The sequence below is a fragment of the Castor canadensis genome, chromosome 1 (genome assembly GCF_047511655.1).
Source record: "Castor canadensis chromosome 1, mCasCan1.hap1v2, whole genome shotgun sequence".
Taxonomy (NCBI): Eukaryota; Metazoa; Chordata; class Mammalia; order Rodentia; family Castoridae; genus Castor; species Castor canadensis.
The window spans coordinates 54,233,804-54,252,895 of record NC_133386.1 but is presented as its reverse complement, the minus strand read 5'-3'; the positions used below and the strand labels follow the sequence as shown (position 1 = coordinate 54,252,895).

General features: G+C 39.5%; 1 protein-coding gene and 2 non-coding genes across 9 annotated transcripts in view; 2 read left to right on the top strand and 1 right to left on the bottom strand.

Annotated features, from left to right (window-relative positions):
- Afg1l (AFG1 like ATPase) overlaps positions 1-19,092 on the top strand; it is a 211,823-nt gene that overhangs the window by 5,914 nt on the left and 186,817 nt on the right. For 3 of the 7 annotated variants that reach the window (XM_074077257.1, XM_074077250.1, XM_074077255.1), the window contains exon 2: positions 14,613-14,836. The exons of 1 other annotated variant lie outside the window; for it this stretch is intronic. In XM_074077257.1, coding sequence (XP_073933358.1) covers positions 14,613-14,836 — 224 coding nt within the window. Of the gene's footprint in view, positions 1-14,612; positions 14,837-15,661; positions 15,795-15,892; positions 15,971-19,092 lie in introns of those variants that run through there. 3 more of the 7 variants (XM_074077273.1, XM_074077281.1, XM_074077290.1) reach the window with 3 other exon arrangements.
- On the top strand, positions 393-522 carry LOC141416731 (small nucleolar RNA SNORA49). Its single transcript, XR_012441329.1, has one exon. It is a non-coding gene; the product is annotated as a small nucleolar RNA SNORA49 (small nucleolar RNA).
- On the bottom strand, positions 2,247-2,358 carry LOC141416331 (U6 spliceosomal RNA). The gene has a single exon (XR_012441097.1). It is a non-coding gene; the product is annotated as a U6 spliceosomal RNA (small nuclear RNA).

Below are 19,092 nucleotides of genomic sequence, written 5' to 3'. Positions count from 1 at the left end.
ACCTCAATCCTCCTGATCTCTGCCTCCTGAGTAGCTACGATTACAGGTGTGAGCCACCAACTCACACACAGAAATCTGTGATTTCTGTTTCTTATAGCATCCTTCTGTACTTTTAGGCATCTTTATTAAGTAAGTCATACTCACTTTTAGACCCACAATCTCTTTTTTTAGTACCTGTATATAGGATACTATTCCCAACTAGGTATTAGTGTGAATAAAACCATCCTCCCCAGTCATATGAGTTGGAAGAATTCATTAGTAGTACCAATTAGTGGTTAAAAAAATCGTCTTTGAATTTGCTTCTTATTTTTCAATTAGATAAATTCCTTTATGTGAAACTTAACTTATGCTTCTTGGATTTCCGTTATTTTTATATTAGAAAAGAGTGCTTACATCCTCAGCCTTACTGCAGGGGCTTTTTGCCTGGAGAGTGCCCTGGCATTGCTTAAGGATAGAGGAGAAAGTATTCCCTCCCCAGCAAGAGTCTGCTTTCTTGTGGGGCCTACAGATTGAGCTGGCAGGAAGAAAAAAAGAAAAGAGGAGTGAGTGTTAATGTCTGCTCCTAAGAGTGATTAACTTCCTGATAATGGAGGGTTTTTTTTTTTTAGATTATTATTATCTTATTTTTATTTTATTTACTTTTTTGGTGTGTCTGTGATTTGAACTCAGGGCTTCACAATTGCAAATCAGGTGCTCTACCACCTGAGCAACACCTCCAGTTCATTTGCTCTGGTTACTGTGGAGATGGGGTCTTGTGAGCTGTTTGCCTAGGCTGGCCTCTAATCATGATCCTCTTGTCCTTAGCCTCCTAAGTAGCTAGGATTACAGACGTGAGCCACCAGTGCCCAGCACTGGGCATAGCAGAGCTTATTCCATAGGCATAGCTAGTACTCTAGATAAAGTTCTGGAGTGAGGATGGGTCCAAGAATAGATCCAATAAAATATACGCTGAGGTTGGTTTATTGATTTATTATAGATTGAAACTGCTTTATGTAGTTTACAAGCTTCATTCTCTTTGTTTATGTATATTATGAATATTTAAATGGAATATGACTGCCTTTTGGACTTGTCTTTTCACAAAAAAATTCACAGAAATAACATGTCAAAGGTCTAGAAATTGGCAGTTCAGCCTCAGACCCTCAGGCCTAGTACAGTAATATGTTCTACAAATTCTCTGACAAGTTATTGGCTTCTTGCATATTCCCAATACTTGTCCTATGTCACATATCTCTTTGACATGTAACTAAGTTTTGTCCTAACTTTTCTTTCAAAAGCATTTGGATGTCAGTTCTTCCTGCTGTTTGTCTTCCTTGCCCACGGTCTTCTGTTGAGGCCCCTTCTCTACTCCTACTCCACTGTGGGTATCTGACAACCAAATCTCCAGAATCCCCTTTCACAGCCTCCTTCACTGTCCTGATTGGCCCTTGCAACTTTTTTTTTTTTTCTTTTTTTTCCCGGTACTGGGGCTTGAACTCAGGGCCTATACCTTGAACTACTCCACCAGTTCTTTTTTTGTGATAGATTTTTTCAAGATAGAGTCTTTTGAGCTATTTGCCCAGACTGGTTTCAGACAGCAACCTTCTGATCTCTGCCTCCTGAGTAGCTAGGATTACAGGTGCAAGCCACTGGTGCCTGGCCTAATTTCTTCTATTCATTGTTGCATCCCAGAAGCACCTGTCAACCTGCTAGTTATCTATCTATATCCCTGACTGGGTAGCAATTTTCAACAACTTTTAAAGCCTTAGCATGCAATTCTTTTTTTTTTTTTTGTTCTAGTTAGAACTTTCTCCCAATTGTACATATTTATGGTACAGAATGCAATAATTCATACGTGTACACTATGTATGAGGATGAAATCAAGGTGATTAGCTATTCCATTACCTTAAACATTTAATCATTTCTTTGTGTTGGAAACTTTCAACCCTCTCTTTTAGTTCTTTATAAAATATATAGTAAATTGTCGTAAACTATAGTCACTGTACTGGGCTATAGAACACTAAAACTTATTCCTTCTCTCTAACTGTATATATTTTTTTTCTTTGTGGTACTGGGGTTTGAACTCAGTGCCTACACTTCAAGCCACTCCCACCAGCCCTTTTTGTGATGTTTTTTTTTTTTTCTTCGAGATAGGGTCTCTTGAACTATTTGCCCGGGCTGGTTTTGAACCATGATCCTCCCGATCTCTGCCTCCTGAGTAGCCAGGATTAAGGCGTGAGCCACTAGTGACCTTTTTTTTTTTTTTTTTTTTAAATATGAAATGCTTCATGAATTTACATGTTGCCCTTGTGTAGGGGCCATGCACTAGTCTTCTCTGTATCATTCCAGATGTTTTAGTATAGGTGCTGCCAAAGCAAGCACATGTATTTTTTTTTTTTTTTTTGAGACAGGATCTCACTATATAGCTCAGGCTGGCCTTTGCTACCTTGCTCAGACTGGCCTCAAACTCACTATCCTCATACCTCAGCCTCCCTAGTGCTGGGATTACAGATGTAATACCACCATGCCCAGCTCTGTATTGATACCCACTGTTTAACCTCCACCCCCGCCCCCACTGGCATTTCCCTTTTTCCTAGCCATAGTGACAGTTACTCTATTCTACTTCTATGGAAATCAAATTTTTTTTTCAGAGTGGGGTTTGAATTTGGTGCCTCATGTTTACTAGGTAGGCACTTTTCTCATTGAGCCATGCCCCCAATCCTTTTATTTTTGAGATAGCGTCTTTTGATTTTGCTTGGCTGGCCCGGATTACATCCTTCTGATCTCTACCTCCTGAGTAGCTGGAATTATAAGCATGAACTATCACACTCAGCTAGAAATCAACTGTTTAAGCTTCCACATATGAGTGAGAACATGCAGTATTTGTCTTTCTGTGCCTGGCATATTTCACTTAACATATGTCCTCCAGCTCCATCCATGAACATGTAATTCTTTATACTTGTTCCTTCATAGGCACATAGTACTATCTACCTACCTACCTATATATGTACAAATTACATTATGTATAAATATATTTGTATATATAAAGAATATATACATACATACACACACACACATATACACATATATGTTTGTTTCTTGAGATATGGTCTTGCTATGTACTCCATGTTGGCTTGGAACTCACTAAGTAGCCCAGGCTAGCCTTGAATTTGTGATCCTTCTGCCTCAGCCTTTCAAGTGCTGGGATTAAAGGCATGTGTCACCATACCCACCCTTGTAATTTATATTTTTAAATGTAACTTCAGGAATTCTATTTCAATATTCTCATATGTGTGTGGGCATATACAATTAATGCAAACTAACATAATAAATAGATCAGTTATTTTTTATCTTCAAATAGATCAGTTATCGTCTGAAAAATAAATAGATCCCTTACATCTTACTATTAAGCAGTGGATGAACATGGTGAATATTAAGGAGTTGCTCAGTATGCTAGGCCATGCCTATAATTACTTCAGAATAGCTTTATTCAGATTTTTAGACAGTATTTTACTGATTTGTTATCATGAAATTTAAAGTACTATGTTTTTTTTTCCTTTGTAAAGTTATACACATTGGCACATTTAAGATTAACTAGCTTCTAAAGGAAAAGAATGATAACCAGGGAGCATTTAGTTTTAATTTTCATAATTTTTCTATTTAAATCAAAAGCACCCTTTTAAAGCCCCTAAATCAGCCTTTTATAAATAAAGTAAATCATCTTGTGATGCATTCCTTGATGATGGCTTATGTTGTTTTTCTAAAGACAGAGTTTAATTAGGATTTGATTTTCTTCTGTTCTGAACTTTGTTTATTCATCTCTGCATCAAACATAGGTCTTTAATGTCATGGATCAGTCTTAACTTTTTGGGTCATTGATGACCACTGATATTTTCAAAAGGGCAGTTGAATATTTATTTTTGGGTTCGGATTAGAATATAACAAAGCATAACAGGCTGCCTCTGACCTCAGCATGTGTATCTGTCACTGTAGGACATTTCTGGTCAGTGGCTACTGTTTATAGTTTGTTAAAATCAACCCAAACATACAAATAACTCATGAATAATTTGTTCACAGTATTTGAATGGATGTTTAATAAATATGCATTAAAATCTAATTGCAGTAATGAAGTTTACTGAAATTTTAATCCAGCCCTTTAGAAATATTAAATGTGCTTTTCCTGATTGTGCATTTTTCTCACAGCAGTTGGTAAACATTTTAAACTAGAAATCTAAATTCCTTATATAGTTTTGATTTCATTGAACTAAACATGTTCTTTTTGACAACAGTCTTTCTCTTTTTTGAAGAACAGAAGGTTCTTTATTCTATAACTGTTAATTTTGAAGAATTTTGGTCAGTTTTTCTTAGGACTGGTGAACACAGGGATAACCAGATGACTACTAAAGCATGATCAGGGAAGATTAGATTGTGATTTTTGCTTTCATTCTGGATCAGTCATTTAATTTGGTATCTCTGTTTCCTCATCTGCAGAATGGGATTAATTATCCTAACTCTACCTTCCTCACAGATCATTTGTGAGCCCCAAATATGTAGTTTTATGAGAAAATCCTTTGAAAACTAAGAAGTGTTTTATAAATGTGCAACTATGCCAGGAATAATAATACCGAAATATACTAAAATTATTTCAAGTAATTAAAATAACATTGAAATAATAATTGGAATAATACTGAAATGAATTACCAAATTCCTTTGATAAATTTCAGACGATGAGTAAAAAGAGTGAATTCAACTTTATGCAGAATTACTAAAACCGTTTAATTCTGCATAATTGTTTAATTCTCCATAGTGCTTATATTAATGGCAAAGGACTGATTTCAGTGCTTTGAATTCTAGAAAATGTAGTTTCAATTTTTCTAATATTGTGTACAGGGCCTCTTTGTGCTAGGAATTTTCACACTTCTCTCTTGTAGTTCTTTATAAAATATATAGTAAATTGTTGTGACAACAATGGCTACATTGTTATAAAAAATAACCAGAGATGAGTTTTGTTTTCCTGAATGTAATTATCTTTTCACTGGATTCTCTGAACACCTAAGGAAACTGAGAGAAGTTAGAAATCATAGAGATGGTGGGTTACTGTTTCCATCATGATGTTTCTAAGAAAGCTCCTGAATTTGACACAGTAGCAGGTAAATCACTAAGGTTAACTATCTTCATTTGGTAAGAAATGGATACTGTTTTTAAAAGGAACTCAAGTAGTAGTTGTGAGTTATTTTCATCCAGCGCTCACCACTGATTATTGTATTTGCTCACCACTTATTATTGTATTTGCAGTTTTTAACACAGAGCTTTGTACTGTAGACACTTCATTTGTTGAATTATCTATTGCTCAACTGAACTATTCTATTCAATAGTGTGTGTCCCATCCTCCCCCCATCCCCATTCCTAGACTGGCGCTTGACCTTAGTGCCTCCTGCTTTCTAGAGCTTTACCACATGAGCCATGTTTCCAGTCCTTCAATAGGTTTTCATTGATCCTTTCCAGGATAATTAAGTTTTTAAACCTAAATGCACCTTAGTTCAATTTTGTGTTGGTAGGTTAATCCACCCAGTGTAGCCACCACCATCTTCTTAAATTGTGATTGTGACCCAACATTGGATTGTCTCCTAACCTGGTGTCATCTTCATGTTGGAGGAATAGGTCATTTAAGTCTTCATTTAGTACCATCTGTATTAATACTTTGTACTTGAAGCTCAAAAAATTGTACATAAACCTAATTATTGTCACAATTCTTTGAAACCAACTATGTGAAAAATAAGGGGTTTTAGGCTTACACTTTGGTTCTTTTTTTAGGCTTATACTTTTTTTTACTTAAAGTTTTTATTAGCATATATTAATTGTATAAAGGGGTTTTATGGGCTGGTGATGTGGGTCAAGTGATAGAGCACCTGCCTAATAAGTGTATGGCCCTGAGTTCAAACCCCAGTACCACAATCAAAAAGAAAAAAAGTTTCATTGTGGTATTTCCATACATGTATACTATGTATATTCACTTCCTGCATTACTTTTTCTTATCTTCCCCCACCTCACTCTTCCCCCAAAGCTGCTGCTGCTTTTGGGGTTGGAAGAACCTTGTGTGTTAGCAGAGGCCATTGGCTCTGGAGTGCTGGAGACCAGAGCAGATGGGTGTTGGCAGCTCTAGAAGGCCTGAGTACTTCAGATGAGAGGGCCTGACAGAGGTTTGCGAAGGTTTTCTGTTGCCTGGCTATGACAAATGGGAGTGCAACCTTTCCTTGTCAGCAGTATTCTGGTTATCTTAATCATGGTGACTTTTGGGTCACTTAGCTTCTAATCTTGGTTTGGTCATTCACCTCAGTTTCCTAAACTTTTAAGGTGTTTTAGTTTCCTCATGTATGAGGAATAGTATCTGCCTCAGATTTTTTTTTTTGAAAGTCAGATAATATAAAGGAAATGCAGCTGGCAGAATGGCTCAAGTGATAGAGTGCCTGCCTAGTATGGGTGAAGCCCTGAGTTCAAACCCCAGTGCCACCAATTGAAAAGAAAATACTGTTTTTTGCTGGCTACATTGTAGCCACTTATTAATGCTAGCTTTCCTTTTCTTTATCTTTCACAATTTGTCTCTCATGACATTTTCCTTCCTTCCCTTCCATCAAACCTAGGACTTGTGCAGGCTAAGTGTACTCTACCACTGAGCCACACCTCCAGCCCCAAATGAATCCCAGTTAACTTTAAGTTGTTTAAATGAATGCAAGGAATTTAGCTTTTCTGGTCTATGTAAATACCTCTTCTAATCTGTTGATTTCTTGCTTGTTTCTTTGCTTGTTTTTCTTTTGGGAGGAGAAGGTTGATGGAGTCTGACTATTTTGCCCATGATGGACTTGAACTTTAGATTCCTCCTGCCTTAGCCTCCTGAGTAGGTGGGACTACAGGTATGCACCACCATGCCCTGCTGGTGATTTATATAACTATTTAATTATTCTGTTTAGGTAAATTACATAATGCTTTGAAGTAGCCAGATTTATCAAATTATATTGAACATTTCTGTATATGCAGCTGTCCAGGAAGGAATACACAAAAGGATAGTGTTCTTGGACTTGGAAACACATTGTTTTGAAGTATGTCATTTTGTATATCTTCACTTTTTTCTTTAGTCATGTTTTTTTTGTTTATACTTGGGATTGAACCCAAGACCTACCCCATGGTGGCCAAGTGCTGTACCACTGAACCACATGCTCAGCCTTTTTTATTTTATTTTGAGACAGGATCTCACTGCATTGCCCAGGCTGTCCTCGAATTTGCAATTCTGAGTAGCTTAGATTATAGATATGTCCAGGCACAGAATGTTTTTGAACTGAGTCCCATTTTAACGTCAGATTGTGTGTGTGGTTTCTGCACATTAAACGTCAACTTTACACATTTTAAGTATGAAGTTGGAGATAGGCTTTCAAAAAATAGTTACCCTCATTAGCGCTGGGAGTGTGCTCAGTTGGTTAGCATGTATGAGGCCTTGGTTTAATATCCAGCACTGCGAAACCAAACCAGAACCCCTCAAGTGTCTTTTTTCTTTTCCTTTTCTCTTTTGTTCTCTTTCTTTCTTTCTGTTTGAAATGGTGGTCTCACCATCTCACTCTATTGCTCAGGCTGGTCTCAAACTCCTGGGTTCAAGGGACCCTCTTGTCTTGGCCTCCTGAGTAGCTAGGACTGTAGACACTTGTCATATGTTTGGTAGCCTCAAGTATTAAAATAAAAAAAAATTTCAAAGATGAGAAAAATGTGCACTTTCTGTTGAAATGATTTGGCCATTTTACCTAAAGACTGTGGAGGTAATAAATCCAATCCAACTTAAAGCACCAAAAAATACACAGGCCCCATATTATTTTTTCCTGTTACCACTCAAGCTCTATTTCCATGTGCTTTATTACACATGGAAAAGCCTATGATTGTCCTGTTGTCCTGTGTGTGTCAACAATGTTTTCTGTGGGTTTTGTGGTTTTTTTTTTTGGTGGTACTGGGGTTTGAAAGCAGGACCTCATGCTTGCTAGGCAGGTGCACTACCAGCCCTTTTTTGTGTTGGGCATTTTTGAGATAGGGTCTCTTCAACTATTTGGGCTGGCCTCAAATCACAATCCTCCTGATCTCTGCCTCCCAAATAGTTAGGGTTAGCGCCAGCATGTGGCTTCCCTATGTTCGGGGAAGCCGTCCAGGCATCCTCATTTCAGAGGTCAAAGTGCAAAGGCAGCAGATTCCTGTTCTGGACTCCTTTTGAAGAGCACTGGGACACACTTTGCCAGAAACTGACATCCTTTTAGGCATCATCAGGGTGGTGATCACACATTCAGTCTGAAAGGGAAAAGAACAGTATTGTGATTCAGAGTCACAGGAGTGTAGTCAGGAGAGGAACCCAGAGGGTATTACTGCTCCAGAGATCATATTTCTTCCACCATAACCTTCTGCCTCCTTGCTGTATTTGTGGGCCCAAGCGCTGGCTCTGCTACTTCCTAGCTGTGAGAATATGGACAAGTTACTTAGCCTTTCTGTCCTGAGGCACAGTTTGGCAGTGCTGAAGTTTGAATTCAGGGCCTTTAAAATGGGGATAATATTAGTACCTACTTCATAGGTTGGCCTGGGTCACCTTACTCAACCTTCTCTGGTTCAAGTCTCACACACACACACACACAACCCTTCCTCTCTGTCTCTCAAATCTTTTTTTTTTTTTTGCAGTACTGGGGCTTGAACTCAGGGCCTACATCTTGAGCCACTCCACCAGCCCTTTTTGTGAAGGGTTTTTTGGAGATAGGGTCTCTCGAACTACTTGCCTGGGCTGCCTCCTGAGTAGCTAGGATTACAGGCATGCCCCACCAGCACCCAGCTCTCGAGTCTTTTTTTTATATTTTTTTATGCACATCTCCTTTCTTTCTTTCCTCCTTTCTTCCTTTCCTCCTTTCTTCCTTTCCTCCTCTTCTTTCCAACTTCATCTTGTAACATACTTCACTTTATTTGCATCAGCCCCATAAATTTTCTTTCTCTTCCTCAAAAATACGTGAAGCCTCTTTCTGTTGCAACTTTAGAGTCTAGCTATTCCCTTTGCTTGTGTTGTTCTCCCAGACCTTCCTCATGGCTGACTCCTGGCATTCAAGTGTCAGCTTCAATGTCACTTGCACAGAAAAGCTTTTTTTGATAGTGTAATAACTCCAGTTATTTTTAGCACAGTGCTTCTCAAACTCACAGCTCCCTCGGGATGCCCATGTTTGCTGATCAGAGGCCCTGGGACATCACTCTTTTATTTTCATCAGTGTGTCTATTTAATTTTTTTTTTTTGTCTTTCCCCTGACTGGAGTAAAAGCTCCACAAGGAAAGGAATTTGTTTTGCCTAGTGCTTTTCCCCCTGTGTCAAGATTACCTGAGATATATTTGGTTCTCAATAAATATGAGCAAATGAAAAAAGTTATCCATGATTTTCAAAGTTATTTATTCAATAGGATCATTGTATCATTGTGAAGATTTGAATTATGTTTTGTTGTTGCTGTTTGCAGTACTGGGGTTTCATTTCAAGGACTTGTGCTTGCTAGACAGGTGTTCTACCACGTAAGCCATGTCACCAACCCTTTTTGCTTTAGATAGTTTTCAAATAGGGTCTCACATTAATGCCTGGGCTGGCCTGGACCATGATGCTCTTATTTATGCTTCCTGTGCAGCTGGGATGGTAGGTGTGAACCACAAAGCCCACCTTTTATTGGTTGAGATGGGGGTCTGTCCAACATTTTCCCAGGCTGGCATTGAACCATGATCTTCCCCATCTCTACCTTCTGAGTAGCTAGGATTACAAACATGAGCCTCCACACCTGACTAAGAATTATTTTTTGAGTTAAATAACCTAGTTCCTGGCACACAGTTTCTCAATACATGTGAATTGCTATTATTAGAATTTCCTTCTAAAACTCTGTTTTAAAATTCTTTATAAAACAGTAGTTCTTAACTTGTTTTGTATACTTACTTGTTTGAAAATCTGAAGAAAACTGTAATATATTTAGAGGTCTTGCTTCAGAAAGCACACATATGTGCACACACACATGCACGAACAATTTCCTGTGATTTTCAGGATGCTGCTACATATCTACCTTTGTCATAGATCCTAACTCAAGATTTTGTTCAAAAAAAAAAAATATATATATGTCCTGAACTGGCTGTGGTGGTGCATGCCTGTAATCCCAGCACTCAGAAGGCTGAGGCAGGAGTTTGAGGCCAGCCAAGCCTATATAGCCAGTTCCAGGCCAGTCTGGTCCAAAAATGCTGCAACCCCCACTTCTGTGTTTATATAGTGATTCTTGTTAGGGTTATTAGTGACAATTTGTCTTTTTCTAATGACTTTTTTCCACCTTGAGACAGGGTCTGTCCTAGAACTAGCCATGAACCCATGATCCTCCTGCCTCAGCCTTCTGAGGGCTAGGATTATAGGTGTGTGTTACCACATTGGGCTCTTTTTCTAATTTCTTTTATAGTTGTGCTGTTGATTTATCTCTTCTTTCTGCATTATAAGCGTAACATAACAACCAATCTGGGCTACATAGTGAGTTTGAGGACAGCTTGGGCTACATAGCAAAACCCTGTCTAAAAAAAACCCAAACAAGCAAACAAGCAAAACAGTATGGTATATTGTATTATTAATGTAGTGAGATTAGTTAAGTGAAGTGTATTAGTGGAGACTTCAAGACCACACAATTTATTTGTTCCAAGCTTATGTTTTAGGATGAAAATTTAAAAAAGGGAAGTTGCTTCTTTCTGGGCTGATAGTTGTCCAGAGAATATGATGAACATTCTTCAAAATTCGTAAAATGTTTGACATGCCTGTATTCTTAAACTACTCAGGAGGCAGAGATCTGGAGGGTCAAGGTTCCAAGACAACATGGCCAAATAGTTTGAGAGACTCTATTTTGAAAAACCCATCACAAAAAAAAAAAGACTGGTGGAGTGGCTCAAGGTGTAGGTCCTGAGTTCAAACTCCAGTACTGAAAAAAAAAAAAAACCCAAAACCCAAAAAACCTGTGGCAAGCACCAACCCCACAAAGTGACGTAGGACAAAAAGGGCAGGGATTTTCTGTATGTCCAGGTAGAGCGATATTATGACAGCAAGCAGAGGGGCTGTGGGTGGGCAGACTAAGCCAATTTTCTGCGGGAGTGTGGGTGGAGAGCTAAACCTACAGAGGACACTGTGCTTGGGCTTGAGTGCGTGGAGCCCAGCTGCAGATCTAAGAGAATGCCAGCCATGAGAGATGCAGTCTTGAACTGGAGGAGACAGGAAGAGAAACGGCTGACTAATCCAGGTCGAGGCTTTGTTTATGTGTGTTTTTTTTAAATCATGAAGACAATAAAATTTTGAGGTTATGTTTATTTAAAGAAAAAACTGGAAGAAATCAAAGTAATCATAACTGTACTTAGAGTCTGAGGAAACTTGTTTTTTGCAGAAAAGAAATACTATCTAGGGAGTTATAGCAGCTATACACAGCTATCTAGATAATATAAGTACTTTCTAGGGAATTATAACAGCTAAGGCACCAAAATACTGAGCTGTGGACCAAACTCAGAGCCTCGAAAATGCTTTGAAAGTACTCTACCACTGAACTATATCCCCATCCCTTTTTATTTTATTTTGAGACAGGATCTCATTTAGTTGCCCAGATTGGCTTTGAACTTGGGGTCCTCCTGCCTCAGCCTTCCAGTTAACAGGGATTACAGGCATGCACTACTCTACTCAGCTCTGACCAAATCTTATAGCAAGTAGGATATGAAGTATAGTGTTTCTTCCTGAAACTTGGTTTTGGAGAAAGTAGTGAAATAAGGTATAAAACTGAAGTATTGGAAAGAATAGCGCAGACTTTCTGGGCTTTTAAAATCTTCCATTTGTGTTTGTAGATTAGTGTGTGGAACTTCAGAATGGCATTTTCCCACTGTCCATTTGGAGTACAATTAAGACAAATTAATACAAATCAAAATAATATGGCAGCAGCATCACATAATTTGTGTACACTGATGTAGTAGCAGATTTAATTTAGTGCAGCTTTTGAGGAGTCTTTTGTATTTCAATTTATACAGCTGCTATCCAGGGCTAAGCTGGCCAGTCTCTCAGTCTCAAACATCTTTCAACTGATTCTCTTTTTATGTCTGTGGATTAGCTGAATGAATGCCTCATCTTCAGTGCACCTTGGTAACTAACTAACGATGTTAGGCGAGTAAAACTAAAGTAGACAGGAAGGACTTTACATCCTCCAAAGGCAGATGCCAAAAGGAACAGCATGCTTTGTCCCCAGTCTGGACAGTCCCTATGAATAACTCTTTAAAATGCAGCTGTGAACAGGGATATGAAGACTGAGGAGCAACTGCTGAATCTGGCAAAGGCGTGCCCTCCAGGGCCCTGGCAGATGCCATCTCAGTAGAAGTCTGATCACAGGAGTTGAGAAGTGAGCAGTATGTTAGGGCGTGGCCACTAAAAGGTGAAGGTCCCTAAGTGATTTGGCTGAGAAGGGAAGGAGGGAGGTCATATTGCCCATGACTATGGAATTAAGGAAGTTTTTTTGTTATTGTTGGCTTTTTTTTTGTTTTTGGGTGATACTAGGGTTTGAACTCAGGACCCTGTGCTTGCTAGGGTAGGCACTCTACCATTTGAGTTATGCCACCAGCTGCCAACATTTCTTTTAATATGGGAAAGGGTTGAGTGATAGGAAGAGGCTAGTAGAAAGTTGGGTGTTGTGGTATTTGCCTGTGATCCCAGCCCATGGGTGGTGAAGACAGGAGGATCATGATTTCTAGACCTGCTTGCCTATGTAGAGAGACCCTATCTGAAAAGGAAAAAATAAAAAAATAAAAAAACCCCAAACTAGTACAGAGGGGAAGGCTGATGATATAGTACAGAGGTGGTTAATGAGGGGAATGAGATTTCTGAAAAGATAGGAAGGGAGGGGATTCAAAAATACCTAGTAAGTACCCTATCATGCCATTTATTGGGGAATACAGCATTGAACAAAGCAAATAAAATCCTTGTCCTCAGAGACACTACAATAGAAACAGAGAACAGAAAGGTAAATAAGTAAAATACGTGGCATTTAATATAAGTAAATCTAGTGGATTTGGGGTCCAGTATTTAAAAATGGCTATTTTAAGGTTAAGGGTATAGCTCAGTGATAGAGTACTTGCCTAGCATGCATGAAGCCCTCCCTAGGTTCAATCCCTACTACCATCAAAAACAGAGGCAAAAATAGAGCTAGTGCGGGACAAAATAGTCTGGGCTAGTTGTTAGATGGGGTCTTGCCCAGGCTGGCCTTGAACCACCATCCTCCCTGTTCCATGTTCTATTTTTTTTTTTATTTCTTCTTTATTTTTCTTTGTTTCATTCTGTGCTTCTTTTTTTTTTTTTTTGGCAGTACTGGGGTTTGAACTAAAGGTTTCATGCTTGCTAGGCAAGTACTCTACCACTTGACCACTCCACCAGCCATTTTTGTAGTTTTTTCTTTTTAAAAAATTGGCATATGTTAATTATGTGAAAGGGTTCATTGTAATATTTATGACATGTATAATATACTTTGATCAAATTTCGCCCCATTTATATTACTCTTTTGTAGCCTTCCTCTTTCCTCCCCTATGTGTTGGTTATTTGTTTTATTTTTTTGGTCTTTGTTGTTACTGTGGATCAAACCTAGGGCATTGCACATGCTAGGCAAGCGCTCTGTCACTGAGCTATATATCCCAGCCTGTTGTTTTTTGTTTTTTTTTTTTTTTTTTGTGGTACTGGGACTTGCTAGACAGGTGCCTTACCAACTGAGCCACTCTGCCAGCCCAAGTGTTATTTTTAGGATAGGTCTCACTTAATACCTGGGCTGATCCTCCTAAAGCCCTGGGTTTCAATCACTAGCACCAAAAAAAAAAAAAAAAAAAAAAAAAAAACCAGAGAGAGAGAGCTACCTGCTCATTAACCTACTTCAGATAAGGAATGGAATTATGATTGGATCTCACCTTAGTCAATGGTTTCTTGGAGGATAAAGGATCCAGGTTCAGAGCACCACCCTGCTTTGAAGCACACCTCTTGTGTGCTTATGGAAAAGGGAAGAAATCTCTTAAGCAGAGGGCTGAAATCAATACAATATCTGAGAGTTGTGTCGTTTTAAGTGGAGAATAAAGGACTGTAGAGAACTCTCTGAGACTCATTTCACTTTTAAGTCTCCAGAAGACTGAGCTAACTCAAAAAAGGTACCAGCTTCTGGGAAGGAGCTGAGGGACCTAGGTGGCTGGTTTAATGGCAGGAAGGCAAAGACGAGACCCTGTAGCAAGTCAGGTTAGAAGAGGGGAAACAATTAGTTTATAGTTTTGCAGTACTGGGCATTGAACTCATTGCCTCACACTTGTTAGGCAAGTGTTCTACTTCTTGAGCTATGCCCCTTGAACTCACAATCCTCCTGCCTCAAATAGATACAGTTGTAACTGGTTCAAACTTTTAATGTGATGTGTGTGGAGCACTGTGAACTATCTTCACTTAAGAAAGTCTATGACTGGCCTTGTAGCTCAAGTGGTAGAGTGCTTTTCAAGCTTCCCTAGCAAGCTCAACGCCCTGATCAAGCCTTAGTACCACAAACAAAGTCTAAAATGTTGTATGTTTTTGTTTATAGCTTATACGGTTCAGACATCAGAGAGTGTGACTCCGTCTTCTGCTTCTGAGGCCCATTCGAAAGCGTTGGCTGCTTGCCATGGACCTCTGGACCACTATGATTTTCTGATCAAAGCTCATGAACTAAAGGACGATGAACATCAAAGAAGAGTCATCCAGTGTTTGCAGAAATTATTTGAGGACCTTAAAGGATACAGTGTAGAGGCAGAAGGCTTTCTTTCAAAGGTGAGGTTTGTGTGCTATTGAAGATGGAAAAGCTAAAAATGTAGGCATTTCATAGCATGGTTCAACACTGTGATAGATAATCAAAAATGCTTGAAAATTTCCCACCAGTCCCTTGAACAAGTTCCATTGGCTACTTATTCTTGACCTTTTAATATTCTGTAGCTTTCTTTCATCTTCATGGATTCAAACTGCATCATAATTAGGTTATTAAAAATATAGTCTGGTCTAAATGAAGACTTGTATGTAATTCCAAGCTCTCCCTTTCTTCTAGCTTAGGGAAGAGCAGTGGAGAAGGGGATATGGCTGGTTCTTCTTTTTGTCTTTCTCTTTTCTGTGCTTGCTTGGCTTCTTAGGGTCAGAATGAGAAGGGTGAAAGATTAGGGCAAAAGAGCAATCTTAGGTGCCCAGTCAGTTACTGGGGCCTTGGTGTGGTAGAGGCTGACTGCTGCTTTTTGTTAGGGTCACATTTTTGGGTTCTTCAAGACTCTCATGGGGACCTCTAGAGTGTTCCATTATTTGAGTGCCTTCTCATGACTCTGAGGAGATACCTTACACCCCTGCATTTTGCTGGAACCCCCTTATTCTTACAGTTAAGAGTCCTTCAGGGGTTCTTCAGGACAGCTCTGGCGGGATCATCTTTCATGGTGTTCACTTAGGAAAGACTAATATTTTGTTTCTTTTTTCATCCCTTACCTCATGGGCAGTTTCAGTCTTCTGTCCTTGGACTTGTGCAGGCAAAAAGCGGGCACCAAACTGTGTGTCCTCATATTCTTGAGGACGAATGTCAGGTTCTTCTACTAACTCTTCTATACCCTACTTTGGTAGCTGCCTGAGATTTCTTCACCTAAGCAAGCATCTGGCTGGGGAAGAGGGAAACCCATCTCATCTTATACTCAGCCCTAATCTCTTTGGATGTTTCTCTTGGGAATACCACTGTACTCCCTGAAATTGGCATAAGGTAAAGTCACAGCATTCCTTACCTAGCTAATAACTTTCTGCCTTGATCATTCTTTTCAGTTCCATTTTGGTTTTAAGAACTGTTTTTGTCTTTTTTAGAGACACAGGGTCTTGTAGCCTCAGCTGGCTTTGAACTCAAGATCTTCTTCTTCAGCCTCCTGAGTGCTGGGATTATAGGTATGTGTCATTATACCCAGCCTGCCTGTTTTTTCTTTTAAAAGAATTCCTGCATGGATGTGAATAGTGCCTCTCTTTAGGGTATGTGGGGAACTTATCTCCCCTTATCCTCAACTTCGAGCTTTGGCTGAAATTCTACCACAACTGGAAAGCTCTCTTTCTTTATCCTATTATAGAAACCAATATCATCAGCGGTATCATCTTTAAATTAAAAGGGATGTTAATAGTAATAAGAGTCATATTACAGTTTAATATAAGAAACTAGTTTTTCCTTAATTGACTGGATACTACTCTGTCTCTTCCCCATTCCAATTATTCTTTTGTCATAAGGTCTTTAGGAAAAAGACACTGTATAGCATGTACTAGTGTTATTTTATTTAAAACTCTGGTGAAGGTAATTTTGGTTTTTAACAAGAGCTTGAAGGCTGGGGATGTAGCTCAGTTGTAGTATGTTTATCTGGCATACACAAGGCCCTGGGTTCAGTCTGCAGCACTACAAAAAACAAAAGCAAAAACAAAAACAGAGCTGGCAGAGTAGCTCAAATGATAGAGTGCCTGCCTAGGAAGCATGAGGCCCTGAGTTCAAACCTCAGCACTGCCCGCCTCAACAAAGGAACCTCAAAAACAGAAAAAAAGCAAGGACTTCAGAGTGTGATTAAACAGTTTTATTTTTAATGTGAAGTAAAAGGTTGCTATGTGTTAACATCATTTGGTTGTAAGGAATAGAGATTTATCTCTGTTACAGAAAGAAATAGAGATTTAGAATAACACAAATAAAAATAGCAAGGAAGGGCATCTCCATTATACAGCTGGGCCTCACAGTGCTCTGCCATTCATGTAATCCAATCTTAGTCTATCCAGCCTGCTATACCAAAATATCTTTAACTGGGTGGCATATAAGTAACAGAAAATTATTTCTCAGTTCTGGAGGCTGGGAAGTTCAAGATCAAAGTGTCTTGTGAAAATTTGGTATCACAGGAAGGCCTGCCTGTATCATGAAAGGCCTGACTTTTTGGTGTGTCCTCACTTAGTGGAAAGGGTGGATGATCTTCTTTGAGCCTCTTCTATAAAGAGGCACTAATCCCATTCATGAAGTACTGTGGTTTGGAAATGGTTTGCTCCCAAAGATTCATGTGTTGGGAATTTGGTCCCCATTGTGGTAGTGCTGACAGAGGTGGAGCCTAGTGTGAGGTCCCTAGGTCATTGAGACAGCTCCTTCCCTTCCCTCCACTCCCTCCTTCTTTCTTTCTGCTGAGATTGAACTCAGGACCTTGCACATGCTGGCAAGTGCTCTAACACTGAGCTACATCCCCAGCTCTTGTTTTTTTTTTTTTGGACAGAATCTTTCTATGTAGTTCAGGCTGATCTTGAACTTGCAGTCTTCCTGCCTCTGTCTCCCAAGTAGTATTTGGATTATAGGCATGCACCACGATGCTGGTTAAGTTTCTTTTTTCTTTTTGCTGGTACTGGGGTTTGAACTCAGGGCCTCATGCTTGCTAGGCAAGTGCTCTACCACTTGAGCCACTCCATCATCCCTAAACTTCTTTTCTTTAAAAAGCTTTCCTGCCTCAAGTACTTCATTATAGTAACAAAAATGAACTAATATTACAATGTCTGTCTTCATGATCTTATCAGGACACATGCATTCAGAACACAGAGTTTACTTACTCTGTTGTTCTTTTTCCTTCATGTCTATTTCCACTTCTTTTTGTTCTAACACTTTTTAACTTCTTTCTATATATCTGTGGTTTAAATTCCTGAGTAAGACTGACAAGCTAACCAATCACCTCCTCCTGGTTTGGGCAGAGCGTTCACACCAGGCTTTCCAAAGACAACTGGGCATCATAAAGATTGAATTTCTGCCTATCATACCATCCAGGGTTGCTTTTTTTTTTTTCCGTACTGGTACTTGAACTCAAGGCCTTCACCTTGAGCCACTCTGCCAGCCCCACTCCCGCTTTTTTTGTGTAATGGCCCATGGACTCCTGTAGGGATTGTCTGAGTTCACATCTCAGGAGTTAATGCATGGGCGGAGGGACTGAGATCTAGTCCTGCACTTCAGGGGTGGCATGAAGGAGGTCTGTAATGGCGACCCAATTGGTCCTGGAGGGTGGTGAGCGCCTCTCCTCTTTGATGGTGCTGGGGCTGGCCCCATGAGGAGTTTCCCTGCTGCCTTTGCAATGGTCGCCCTTCTATATCAGATTGTGAGTGACACTCATAAGCCCAGAGACGGCCACGTTTGCAACGAGGACATATTATTCCTGGGGGCTTTTGTCCTTGACCAAAAGATCCAGCAGATGGTGAATTTGCCTTTGTGGCTTTATGACATTCTTTGGCAAAATGACCAGGTTTTTTACAATTATAACAGACACCTGCTTTTGAAGGAAGTAAGGTTTCCTTTAGGGCAGACGCTATTGCCATTCCCTGAACATAGCCTTTCCCTATATCTGAACAAAGCTGAATCATGTCTTGTAAGGAAGACTTTTTTCTATAAGGTCTGAGAGCTTCCTTACAATGTTTGTTAGAATTTTCAAAGGCTAACTGTTTTATAAGGAGAGTACCCAGTTCAGGGTCCCCAACAGTTCTACCCATATGGTGTAATAAGCAAGCCACAAAGTCTTGAAAAGGCTCTCTAGGACCCTGAAGAATTTTAGTAATTTCTTGGGTCTTATCTCCTTTAGTGGGTAGCTCTTTCTACATTCTAGTGGTGGCGATACCTGTTTGGTCATATGTTAATAGGGGATAACTTAATTGATTTTGCAAGCCTGTATGGTGCCCTTGATCTAGGAGCATATCTGCAGTAATTGGTATGCCATGAGCAGTATCGCGGGTGGCTTGTTCTTTACATAATTCAGTATAGCTAGTTTTCCATAATAAATAATCTCCAGGGCCAAGATAAGCTTTAGCAATAGCCATCCAATTGTCAGGAGGGAAAGCAGAGCCAGCAGCGATGCTATTTAACAGTTGCTGTGTAAATGGAGCTGTAGCCCCACACGTGGTACAAGCTTCCTTGAGCTCTTTTAAGGTTTTAAATGGAATAGGTTCATAATGCCTCTGAGGCTGCCCTGTAGCTGGATCGGTTTGTTCAAAGACTGGGTATATATTAAAACCGAAAGTGTCCT